Below are 12034 nucleotides of genomic sequence, written 5' to 3'. Positions count from 1 at the left end.
GGATACGGCTAGGGGAGGGGGAAAATCACCGGGAACAGCCGCGGGGCTGGGGGCAAATGAATCGCAAAGGTTCGCTAAGTGCAGGGAGAGTCCCTAGTCAGGGCGCACTGAGGATCCCGGGGGTGAAAGCGGGGCGGTAGAAGCGGTGGCGGGAGCAGCGCAGGCCGATGGCTTGAATAGACCGCGGAGGGCGGGGAGTCCGTGACCTAGAGCGGCGCGGCAGCGCGGTAGGCGGGACTAATGAGAGCGAGGCGGGGATTGGCGGGCAGCCCTGGGCTGTCGTACGTCCGCGGTGACGCACGCCTCGGCGAGGGTGCGCGCGCGTTCAGCGGCCTCTTTGTGTGGTGCCCAGATAGGGGAGCGGAGGTGGCGGTAGCGGCGGCCTCGCTTTCCTTTGAGTCTCCTCGGCTCGTCCTCTAGCCGGCACCTTTCCCCTTCCCTTCCCCTTCCTCTCTTCCTCTTTCCCTTCCCTTCCCTTCTTCCCTTCCCCGTCGGTGACCGGCGGGGGCGGCTCCAGCGACGGCTGGGCCCAAGCTGTGAAGAAGCCTTAGCCAACGATAACGGCGACGGCGAAACCTCGGAGCTCGCAGGGCGGGGGGAAGGCCCGGGCCGTGGAGATGGAGAATTCCCAGCTGTGTAAGCTGTTCATCGGCGGCCTCAACGTGCAGACGAGTGAGTCGGGCCTGCGCGGCCACTTTGAGGCCTTTGGGACCCTGACGGACTGCGTGGTGGTGGTGAACCCCCAGACCAAGCGCTCCCGTTGCTTTGGCTTCGTGACCTACTCCAATGTGGAGGAGGCCGATGCCGCCATGGCCGCCTCGCCCCATGCCGTGGACGGCAACACGGTGGAGCTGAAGCGGGCGGTGTCCCGGGAGGATTCGGCCCGGCCCGGTGCCCACGCCAAGGTGAAGAAGCTCTTTGTCGGGGGCCTTAAGGGAGACGTGGCCGAGGGCGACCTGATAGAGCACTTCTCGCAGTTTGGCACCGTGGAAAAGGCCGAGATTATTGCCGACAAGCAGTCCGGCAAGAAGCGTGGTTTCGGCTTCGTGTATTTTCAGAATCACGACGCGGCAGACAAGGCCGCGGTAGTCAAGTTCCATCCGATCCAGGGCCATCGCGTGGAGGTGAAGAAGGCTGTCCCCAAGGAGGATATCCACTCCGGTGGGGGCGGAGGCGGCTCCCGCTCCTCCCGGGGCGGCCGGGGCGGCCGGGGTCGGGGCGGTGGTCGTGACCAGAACGGCCTGTCTAAGGGCGGCGGCGGCTACAACAGCTATGGTGGTTACGGCGGCGGCGGCGGCGGCTACAACGCCTACGGAGGCGGCGGAGGCGGTTCGTCCTACGGTGGAAGCGACTACGGTAACGGCTTCGGCGGCTTCGGTAGCTACAGCCAGCACCAGTCATCCTATGGGCCCATGAAGAGCGGTGGCGGCGGCGGTGGAGGAGGCAGCAGCTGGGGAGGTCGCAGTAACAGTGGACCTTACAGAGGTGGCTATGGCGGTGGGGGTGGGTATGGAGGCAGCTCCTTCTAAAATTTTTTTAATGCCTGGGAGTGGCTATAGGGGTAGCTGTTTTCAACCACCCAACTAGGGTCGATTCCTAAGTCCTTTCCCCTCCCACCGCCTTCCCCATTTTGCCCTTGGGGAAGCCACTTCTAAGGCTGCTCACCCTTGGGGGTGTTGCCCTGTTTGCCTGCCACCTCCCTTGTCTCCCTCTGAAGATGGACTTGGCCCCACATACACATTTTTGTGTTACAGTCATTGATGGACTCTATTTTTTTATTATTACTTGGACCTTGGTCGTTTTTATACTAGCAAGATGTCTTGTTTTAATTTGTGTTTTTTTTGGGGGGAGGGAGTGAACTTGCTGATTCTGTAGCAAAACCTGGGCGGGGGTTGGGCGGGTTAGTTTACTTTGTTGTAAGGACTTGATATCTGGCTACAGCGTTTTCTATGAAATCTCTTTGGATCCCATGCCCGAAATTTGGAAGCATATGTACAAAAATCATTTTTACGTTTTATTTTTAATAAATCATTGTGTTTGACCGTACATGTCTAACATTTTTTTCTAGGATCCATTCCGTACCGTTTTAAGGGATGTTAGTTGAAAAATTTTCTTGTTAATTCTTAATTCTTGATGTGTACTTCGAGAAACTTTTAAAAGGTCCTGTGGGTTGTTTTTTTTTTTTCTTTTTGCTGTTGCCCTGGTAGTGACGTGTTGAATTTTATCCCTTACAGGTAAAACTTTTGAAGTGGTGGATGTGGCTTTTTAAAATTTTTAGTTTCTTTGCATCCATCTCTTGTACTAAATAATTTGCTTATCATCTTGACATGGTTGATCACTTCTTTCTATGAGAATTTACCTCAAAGTATGTACCGTGTAGTTCTAAAGAAATAGTTTGTATTAAGCATGTGTTTTCATTCATATAAACTGTTTAAAAAATTTCTTTTGGCCTAGTTTCATCCCTCTTACTGGTTTGTCTGTAATGAATGGTTACAAATAAGGGTTATGTTTTATCTTCAAACTAAAAGCGTTTTTGTATTTTCAGAGCAGGTTTAGACGGTTTTTCTTTTTCCCCTCTAGCCGAACTGTTGTCCCTACGGAAATCCTTCCCCCAACTTTTGTGGCACCATCTATTGGCAGAATGGCAGTATATCTGCAAAAGAATTCGTTTAAAAACTTGTTTAGGACAGTTGCGTCAGATTTAGAAGTTTTGCCATCAAAAATCTGTGCAGACTTTGGTTATACATTTACTTGTAACTAAGATGGGTTTTACAGGAATGTAGTTAACAGTCAATATCACAATTGCCCTTTCTACATGAGATTTGAAAATGTAAACTGCTATGCATAGCTTGGGCAGTGGCCCCATATTGCTATGACGACTAATGAACCAGCTTCGTGTACTGGTATTTTAGGTGCAAGTTGTAAAGCAAAATATCTGTGTTTTCTGCTTGGTTAACAAATGTATATTTGTAGCCCTTTCATGCAATAGAATTCAAGTTGTTGTTTATAAAAAGCAAAACAAAACAGTGATACAGGAGAAAATTGCCTTCCTGGATAGACGTATAGAATAGCAACGTTTATGGATATCACAAATAAAGAATGCAATTCTTTACATGATTGAGTGAGAGTATGTATAACCTGGTGGTTGGGTTCAGAGTACCTATTAATCTAGTACCTACATTTTGATTTAATGTTATGGTGAAATATTCGACTGGAGTTTTGTGGTTGAAAGCCCAAAGCTAGCTGTATTAAGCTTTCTGAAGGGAGATTACTGGGCTTTAAAGCAAAAAAATATATTGACCCTTTTTCTCTTAATTCTTGTTGCTGTATATTAAGATTTAATTCTTGCCAAAATTTTTTTTTCTAATTGCTAGGGTTCTGCTTTCAGGAGACAGGAAGAACGGTCAAGATTGCTAAGATGCTTAAGGCTGCTTAGTAGTCACTTTGACAAAGGGTAGCTAATACTTGGTACAAATACTTAAGTACCTCTACAACAAATGGGATAGTTATTTTTGCCTATTGAATAAATAAACAATATAGTCAAATTTTGCACTCACACGGTTTTACAATTTGCTTAAATTTCTGTTTTTTACTCTTAGTAAAATGCATCATACTGCCTTTCTTCATGTGGTAATTTGGTCCAGCTTTTGGGGGGGGGGTCCTCTAAGATACAGAAAATGATATGTGTAAATTTTTTATCATAATTATTACTCTGCTTATATTTTACTCAGTTTTAGGGGGAAGATCTGTTTCTTCTGGTTCAATTGGAATAGTCCACCTTTTGGAGGGTTTTCAAAGTAGTAAGGTTACTGTCATTTTGTATTTCCAACGTAGTGACTTGTAAAAAAAATTATGTTAAAGGATTTTCTCTTAATTAGAAAAATGACAGCGTTCTGTTCGTGGCATATTACCACTTCATTGTCATGTATATACCTTTACAAATTTATAATCTGGATTGGTATTTAGTGAAGGAAAAAGTAGTGGTATTTAGTCTTCCCGGAATTCCTCTTGTCAATTTTATGCAAGCATTTTTGGCATGTGGGACTTATTTATTCTTATGTTTTGATTTCTTTCACCTGTGAGAACTATCTGAACATTATTACTTCAAATTTAATTAAGACTTCATGGGAGGAGGTGGTACAGAACCTAATCAGTATTGAATATAATTTTTGTGCTATGCTTAAATTTAATTTGAAAGATTAGAAAAATAAAAATGAACTTTTTTTTTTGTCTCCCTATCGTGAAGAACTTTTGCATTTACAGTGTTTTTAGTATAAAGTCAATGGTAATCATTAGTTGTGGTGGTTTAAAAGATTGATAGTAATTTCAAATATTAAAAAGCTTGCAAATGGTTAACGTTCATAGTGATAACAAATCAGGATGATATACTGATTGTTTCCTCCTATAACTTAGTGATTTAGAACACAGATTTCATATTTAAACCTTCACAGTGAATTTTTGTTTTTAAGCAAGTTTAAAGGATTGAGGGTACTTAAGAATTTGCTATTTATGATTATTTCCCTCAAGACCAGAAATGGCAGTGTCAGTTATTTGATTTGTAGGCTTATGTATCTTTTAAGTGTGCTTAATTTTCTCAAGTTTGAGAATTTGCATTTTAAACGTTGTATGTCTTTGCTGATTGAAAGTGGGCATTTGGATGTTGAATTGATTTAAGCAAAATTGCATCTAGATAATGTAAGGATTATTCCCCAAAAGACAGTATTTGCACTTAGAAGAGGTAAGTCTCTTTCTGGAAGAAATTCCATTTTAACCAACTTACTGAGTCAGTGTTAAGATTTTGGTCACTGGGAAAAATTATTTCTTTTCCCTGTTTTAGAAGGCTTTATTTTTTTTCTGAAGCAGGGCAACAAAGATTGCCTCTAAACCAGTGTAAGACAATGCCTTTTCCTTAGTGTCTTATTGCAGATTACATTGCTGTGCCTTTGTCTAATGCTTTCTATTAAAAGTGAACATACATTGTAAATTTTTTTTCCAATAAAAAGTCCCTTCTGTGTTATTTTAAAAAGTATAATACTGCATATTTGGATTGTATTTCAAGTCACAGAAAATACCAGTATTACTAGGAAATAGAAGAAACAAATGTTACTGAATCTTCTTGAGGCTGGTGTATTTTCAAAAATTATTAGAATTAAATACTTAAATGACTGCTTGTAAACCAAACTAAACAAAGAATGAGTAAAAACCCTGCCAATATGAGCAAACTCTCTTCTCAAGGATAATCCTTGTTAATAGGCGTATGTTCAGCTACATCTTTTTTGTATGTACCTACATTAATTTTTAAAAGTAGGATTATATAGTTTTGCAGTTTATATGTATATCGACATTACATCAGGGCAAATAGACCTTTCTCATCCTTTTTAATGCCTGTATAATGTTCCATAGCATGGCTGTACCATAGCTGTTGATGGACATGAGGCTTCTTCCTTCTCTTGCTGTTACAAATAATGCAGTGATTGTTCTTGTTGCACATCATGTTCTTGCTCATCACATACACACTTAGTTGATGAGATGGCTACCTTAGAGTTAAATGCGCTAGATAATGAGAATGCAGCAGTTCTCTGGTATCATGTATTTTTTAGTTCTCAGTGTATATTCAGGGAAGGATACATGCTCATTGGCAGCATTGTTAAAGCCTTAGGGTACATTCAACTAAAACATTTTACTGAAAAACTTCAAAGCTAGATTATACATGATAAAACAGTTAATGACCTATGAAGACCATTATATTGTTCCTTCCTGTTTTCTCCCAGTACCTGTAGATAACCTATGTTAACAGTTTGTCTACTTCTAGTTCTTTTTATTTGCAGGGAGGTACATTTATCTTTTCTTAGGAACAAGAATTGAGTCATATATACATACATATATATATATTAACTTCATTGAGTCATGTCATATATACATACATATATATATTAACTTCAAAGACACCCATATCTGTACATACAGCTCTGTCTCATATAACTGGTATTCTATAGTGGAGAGGCACTATAATTTATTGATTAGCATGTTTCCATATTTTCTCTGATTATAATTTAAAACTACTTTTGCAGGGCTTGTGTTGCAATTTGCAATGTACCAAAGAGGATCAGCCCATGCTCACAAGGTACCCATAGGTTTTGTTTGAGTAGCGAGAATTTAAATAATCATGATAGAGTGTGAACATTTTAGTCAGAGATAGGTATGAGCAGTAGTGATGACTTTTTGTGGGTCAAGAAAAATGTTAACATTTGGACTAGTCTTGACATTAGGACTAGGTAGATGAGTTGGCAAAGGGTGTTCCACAACTTATGCCAAAACACAGAGCATGATGTATTGGCCTCCTTACAGTTTTTTCTTAGATTGCTGGACCACGAAGACTTTAGAAGCACATCATCCATTTTTATTTTGCATTATTTTATGACTCACGATTTTTGCTAAGCATTAATAGAATCAGCTTAAGGGAGATGGGACATATTCAGTGATAGAAATACAAATCAGTTGAGATCTTCAATGGGAATTGATGATCACTATATTAATGAATATTTCCGTAAGGAGTGCAATTCATAGTTTGGAGACCTCCTTTATTAAACCATAGTTAACGGTATTCTCACTATTCTTCCATTTTCTTCCTTTAATATGTCTTCCCTATATTTTGACTTATTAGCTGATTTTAAAATATAGTTTCGTTAGTAACTTTTGCAGTAAACAGTTTCTGATAAAACTTAATTTGCTATAATTGAAAGCTTAATATGTACTGTAAATTTTGTTTTAAAAATTAACAGTTGTATAATTTGTGGGGAGGCAGGGTTAGTTTGAAGAATAATAAGTGGGCATGAATTATTAGCTTCAAATTGAATTTGAGTTTAGCACATCCTGAATGTTCTTGGTGCTTAAATATAGTCTCTTACTAAGTATAATGTGTGGAAGTATCTCGTTGGGAAATATGATTTATTGCTCATTTTCAAGAGGGGCACGCAACTGGTTTGGGAAAATTAGTCTTTGACATTTGGAGCCTACTTGTGGGTGAACTTCAGATTCTTCCTAAATGAGAAGTTAAATGCTACCAGATAAAACATTTATCATAAAAAAGGAGATATCAGAAAGCTGCTTCTGAGAAAGGAATCCCATATTAGGAAGACTAAAAAGGGCAGTTGAGTCTCTTATGTACTGACCTATTCCATATACTTTTTAAACTTGCACCTGGAGCTGAATGATTTGAATCTTCAGAGAGGAAAAAAGGGTTCAAGAAGATTCCTTTTTTTTTAGTTCTGTGCTCCGTTCTTTACTCAGGCAGATTTTCTTTGGCCTCTTTGATTCTTTTACCACTTTGTAAGGTTTGCTTAAAAAAAAAAAAAAAAAAAAAAATTACCTGTAATGGGTTTGTGTCATCGTCTCCTGCTCTAAAATGATCTGATGTGAACTTGTACCATTTGGACAGTATGCTTATTTCCCAGTGTTTACTGTCAATTTCATTAGGTATTGATTACCTTCTTCATGCAAAACACATCTAGGATCTGGAGATACACAGCTGTGAGTCTAACACGATTCCTGTCTTCATGTAACTTGCATTTTGTTGGGAATTCTGTTTCTTTTGAAATCTTGCATCCTTTTCAGCATCGAGGCATCATCTCAGATTGTTCACACCATACAAACAAATAGTCCCATTGTCATTTAGTATATATCCTCTGATTAAGATTGTCTCACTCCTTCATTGGTTACTTGTTATTTGGATACCATATGAAAGGTATATTTTTTTCTTTGATGCTTATGTTGCAAATGTAATTTGCCTCAGTAGGCATCTGATTTAGTATTTCATAGTCCTTAAGGACATAAATTTTGGTATCAAGTAGAACAGGTTCTTTTCTTGACCCGGTCACCTTCTTGTTCCATGACCTTGAGCTAATTGGCCTGAACCTCAGTTTCCTTGTCTTTAAAAAGGAGAGACTACTATTAATACCTGTCTCACAGAGTTGTTGAAGGAATTCAGTGAAAGAATACATGTAAAGGGCATACTATCATCTCTGGTATATAGTAATTTTAATATTATGACTTCTGATAAGGGATGTGACTGACTAGCAAAAGGTGTACCTTTTTTTCACCCCCACCTCAACCACAAGGTATTTGCAAAGTTAACGAGGTGAATGAATAACTATCTTAAAGTAGTGACATGCGTATGTAGTCCGTAGAGCACTCAGTATCTGAGGTTTGGTTTTTAACCTAGGCCTTGCTCTTGATTTGCTGGGTGAGCTTGGATGTGGGAACCCTCTATACCTCTGCTGCTTCAACTCTAGTAGGAGAGATATGAACCGTGTTAGCTATGTGTGTTTATTTGTTATTATAAGAAAGATATAAATAATGTGTTGAGAGTGACTTCCAGGTAGGAAGAAAGATCAGGAAAAGCATTGTGGTAGATGTGGTATTTAACTTAAAAAATTGGCCACATAGAGAAGGTGAGGGGAGAAAGAGGTAATTTCAGGTAGAGGGACAAATAGGCAGAGATATGGGGCATATACAGAGAACTATGCCTACTCTGTGCTAAACATTGTGCTAAGTACATTTACAAATGTTCTCACTGGATCCATTCAGTAACCTGCTTCACAGGTAAGGTAGCTGAAGCTCATCTCAGAAAGGTTAAGAAACTTTCCCAAGGCCACCCAGCTGGTGAAATGATTGAGCTGGGAGTTGAATCCAAGTCTGACTGATTCCAATGGCCATAGTCTGCACAAAACTTCTTTACAAATGAAGCTTCCAAATACAAGTGGCTAATTTGTATTAAGGGTAAAGGAGAGTTGTGGGAAATAAATTGGGAAAAGTCGGGACCATATTACTGAGGTCTTTGAGTAGTCTATCTGGCAGTCGGTGGAAGTCACTAAAGGTAGTGAGACTGTAATTTAGAAAGATTAATAACACTGAGCATAATAGATGGCATTTGAGTGATGTTTCAGGTGGTAAGGCCTCTAAGACAGCTGATGTTAACCAGGTAAGAAAATGAGAGCATGAACAAAGAAGTAGTACTGGCAATAGACTGAAAGGGAATTTGAGGGAAGTTGTGAAAGTATAATTGGCAAATGATCGGATATGGGGGGCGGAATAAGGAAGAGGGAGTAGTTGAATCAGAATTGCTGTGTGAGTAGGAGGATGGTGATGTCACCGAAAATGGGAAGAGGAGATTTAGAAGGAAGGTTTGAACATAGGAAGTTGAAGATGCTGGTAAACACATTGAAGCACTGTGTCTTTTGCAGAAAGCTTTACAAAATGGTTATCTCTACTGGATATTCTCTTTTTGCCCTTCCTGTTTCACTCCATACCTTTCTGTTCCTCGCTTTGTGTTCTTGGAAGGTTGATTCTTAAAGAACTGTATACTCTCTTCTTTGGTTTCATGTTGAGTTTGGACAGTGGGAGAAACCAACAGGAGGTCTGGAGAGTGACAAAAAGGTGAGGTCAAGATATTTGTTCCCCCTGTCCCCCAAGTACACATGCTCAGCAAACAGGTTATCGGGGGCTACAGGTCTGCTCCCGTGGCCCTCCCTTACAGCTCTGGGTCTTTTCTGGCTTCTGGTAACCACTCCATCCTATTGCTACCTCAGGCTCCCTTTTTCTAGCCCCAAGATAGTTCACCAAACCTTGTTGGTTTTCCTTAACTGTGCGCACATCCTTGTAATTAGTTCCTTTTATTAAAACTCTTTAATAACCCTGTTTGTGCCATCTGTTGTCATCCTTTCAGTGAAAAAAAATCGCTTCCACGTTTTCTAGTGACTTGATCTCCCAGGCACCACCAAACTTGAAGATCTAGCTATTTGCACTAAGTTACTCTCCCCACCCGTCATGAGTTTTCCCACATTGTTTGAAATTCAGTGTCTCCCTGTCTCCTACTATGTCAGGTTAAATGTATGACTTCTCTCCTTCGTGATTCAGCTGGAAATGCAGCAGTGAACAAGAGACAAAAATCCTTGCCCTCAGTAGAGCTTATATTTTAGTGGGGGGAGATAGATAATGAAGCATAATAAATTCTATGGTATTTAGAAAATGATGTGTGGTATAGAAAAATTAGGGTAAGGAGCTGGGAGTGCTGCAGGGCAGGATGTTTGTGAAGGTAGTGCAATTTAAAATGGGGTGGTATGGGTAGTTCTCTCTGAGAAAGTGGCATTTGAACATAGACTTGAAGGAAATGTGGGAGTGAGCAGTGTAGATGTTTAGGGGAACAGCATTCCAGGGAGAGGCTTAGGAAGAGCAAAAGCCCTGAGGCAGGATTGTGCCTGGACTTTTTGAGGAAGAGCAAGTTGGTCAGGGTGGCTGGAGTTGAGGGAAGAGAAGCAAAGGAGTAGATGATCACAAAAGAAAGGGCTTTGTAAACTGTTGTAAGGATTTGGGCTTTTACCACATGATTGGTGAACCATTTCACGGTTTTGAGCAGAGGAGGATCATGATCTGCCTTGAATTTTAAAAGATTCTCTCTGATTTTCTTAGAACAAAATTTCTATTCCTTTAGTTGTTATGGTTGGTTTCGATGAGGGTTTATGAGAAAAGCAATCAGAACGATTTGGATTAAGGTGTAAAAAGACCCACAATCTCTTTAATTCTATTATAGGCACCTGCTTTTTGGAGAGAGAGATTATTCTTTTTGACTGAAATGAATCTTTAATTGTGATATGCTGTCTTTAGAAGGAACTACTTGCAAGATTGGCCCTTGCCTGGGCACTTGGATTTAGGGAGTGTTCCCACTGTTCCCTAACTGATGAAGATGGTTCACGGTGTCTAGACTGTGCAAGCAGTATGATTTATGCTAAATACCGCCTTCCTTCTGGGACTCTAGAGTTTTGATAGGTGCTAGGCAGTGGGTACCTATAAAACTTGGGAGTACTTAGTCCTTGAGCAGAAACATGACACACAAGTGTATTCTGTGTGACCCCTCATGGTCAGAGAGAGCATAAAGAGGCCTGCACTTGGGTTCCTCCAGACTGTCTGTGTCTTTTCTCCAAATGATCCTACTGTGTATCTTCACTATGTGTCTGTAATAAACTGTATCTGTGAGTGTAAGACTTAGCAGTACTGAGTTCTGTGAGTTCTTTTTAGTTCATCTCTGAACCCGGTGTTGTACTTGGGAACCCCTGAAACAGCTAACTTTTTTTTTTTTTTTGTGGTGTGTGTGTGTGTGTAACCAAGTTAAGTGGAAAACATCAGGTTGTGGGTAGAAGTTGCAGTTTTGGAAAACCTATCACATAGGTCAGTCAGCTCTGTGTCTAGTGGAGAGCTCTTTTGAGCAGTTTCTGCTTTGTTAATTCCTTTCGTTTTTCCAAAAGCTCTAGGTCTTTTCATTATTGCAGCTTCTAGCAGTTTTGAGCATGTGGAGACTCACTGCCACCATGTAAATCCTTTGTAAGCAAGTTTATAAAAAGGACTGCCTTGTAAAGATCTTTAAAATAATCTTAGTGAAGGCAATTGTTGACATAGGCACCATAAGTAATTCCTTAGGGAGGTAGGAAGTACAGCTACTAGAAGCAACAGCATCTGACAACAGGTGTAGGTATGTCAGTATGTTAGAAGGATCACACTTCGTTTGCCTGTATACACTGCAGTGAAATGTGTAACAAGGTGGTCTGATTTAACTGCTTTGTATTACTCCCCTTGGAAGGAAGTTATTCTGTTCTCATCATGAAGTAAGATTTTGGTATGGAGAATATGAAACGTGGGTCACAGAAGGGAGATTGTGGCAAAAATGCCCATTTGACATACCTCTTCTGAATTTCTATTTATTGCTGACTTCAGAGTCACAACCAGTTCCCTTCAAATCTCTGGATCCATATATTCATGAGCTTGAAAGCTTTTATTTTCATTTGGTGGAACTATTTGTTTGCTTCCCTTCATTTGAGTTTAATCACGGTTTTGTACTTTTATAACTGAAATTGCAGACAGTAACTTCTCCATCAGGCTGGAAAAGATGATGAGTGAGGAGGGTAAATATGGATTTATTTGGTAGGAACCACTAAAGTATCCATACCTTTTCTCTAGCACTCCAATGCTAGGAATTTAACCT

At 40.4% G+C, this 12034-nt stretch overlaps 1 protein-coding gene across 1 annotated transcript; it reads left to right on the top strand.

Annotated features, from left to right (window-relative positions):
• The first annotated feature begins 311 nt into the window (after positions 1-311).
• Positions 312-3112, top strand: HNRNPA0 (heterogeneous nuclear ribonucleoprotein A0). The gene has a single exon (XM_068535933.1). It carries the CDS (start codon positions 618-620, stop codon positions 1527-1529), a length of 912 nt encoding a protein of 303 aa, XP_068392034.1. The 5' UTR covers positions 312-617; the 3' UTR covers positions 1530-3112.
• Positions 3113-12034: the final 8922 nt, after the last annotated feature.

This window comes from Eschrichtius robustus, chromosome 2 (assembly GCF_028021215.1).
Source record: "Eschrichtius robustus isolate mEscRob2 chromosome 2, mEscRob2.pri, whole genome shotgun sequence".
In the NCBI taxonomy this organism is placed as follows: Eukaryota; Metazoa; Chordata; class Mammalia; order Artiodactyla; family Eschrichtiidae; genus Eschrichtius; species Eschrichtius robustus.
This window is presented reverse-complemented; position numbering and strand designations above follow the sequence as displayed.

Excerpts from the sequence above, each read along its gene's own strand:
- HNRNPA0 (XM_068535933.1), top strand. The coding sequence starts at position 618 with ATGGAGAATTCCCAGCTGTGTAAGCTGTTCATCGGCGGCCTCAACGTG.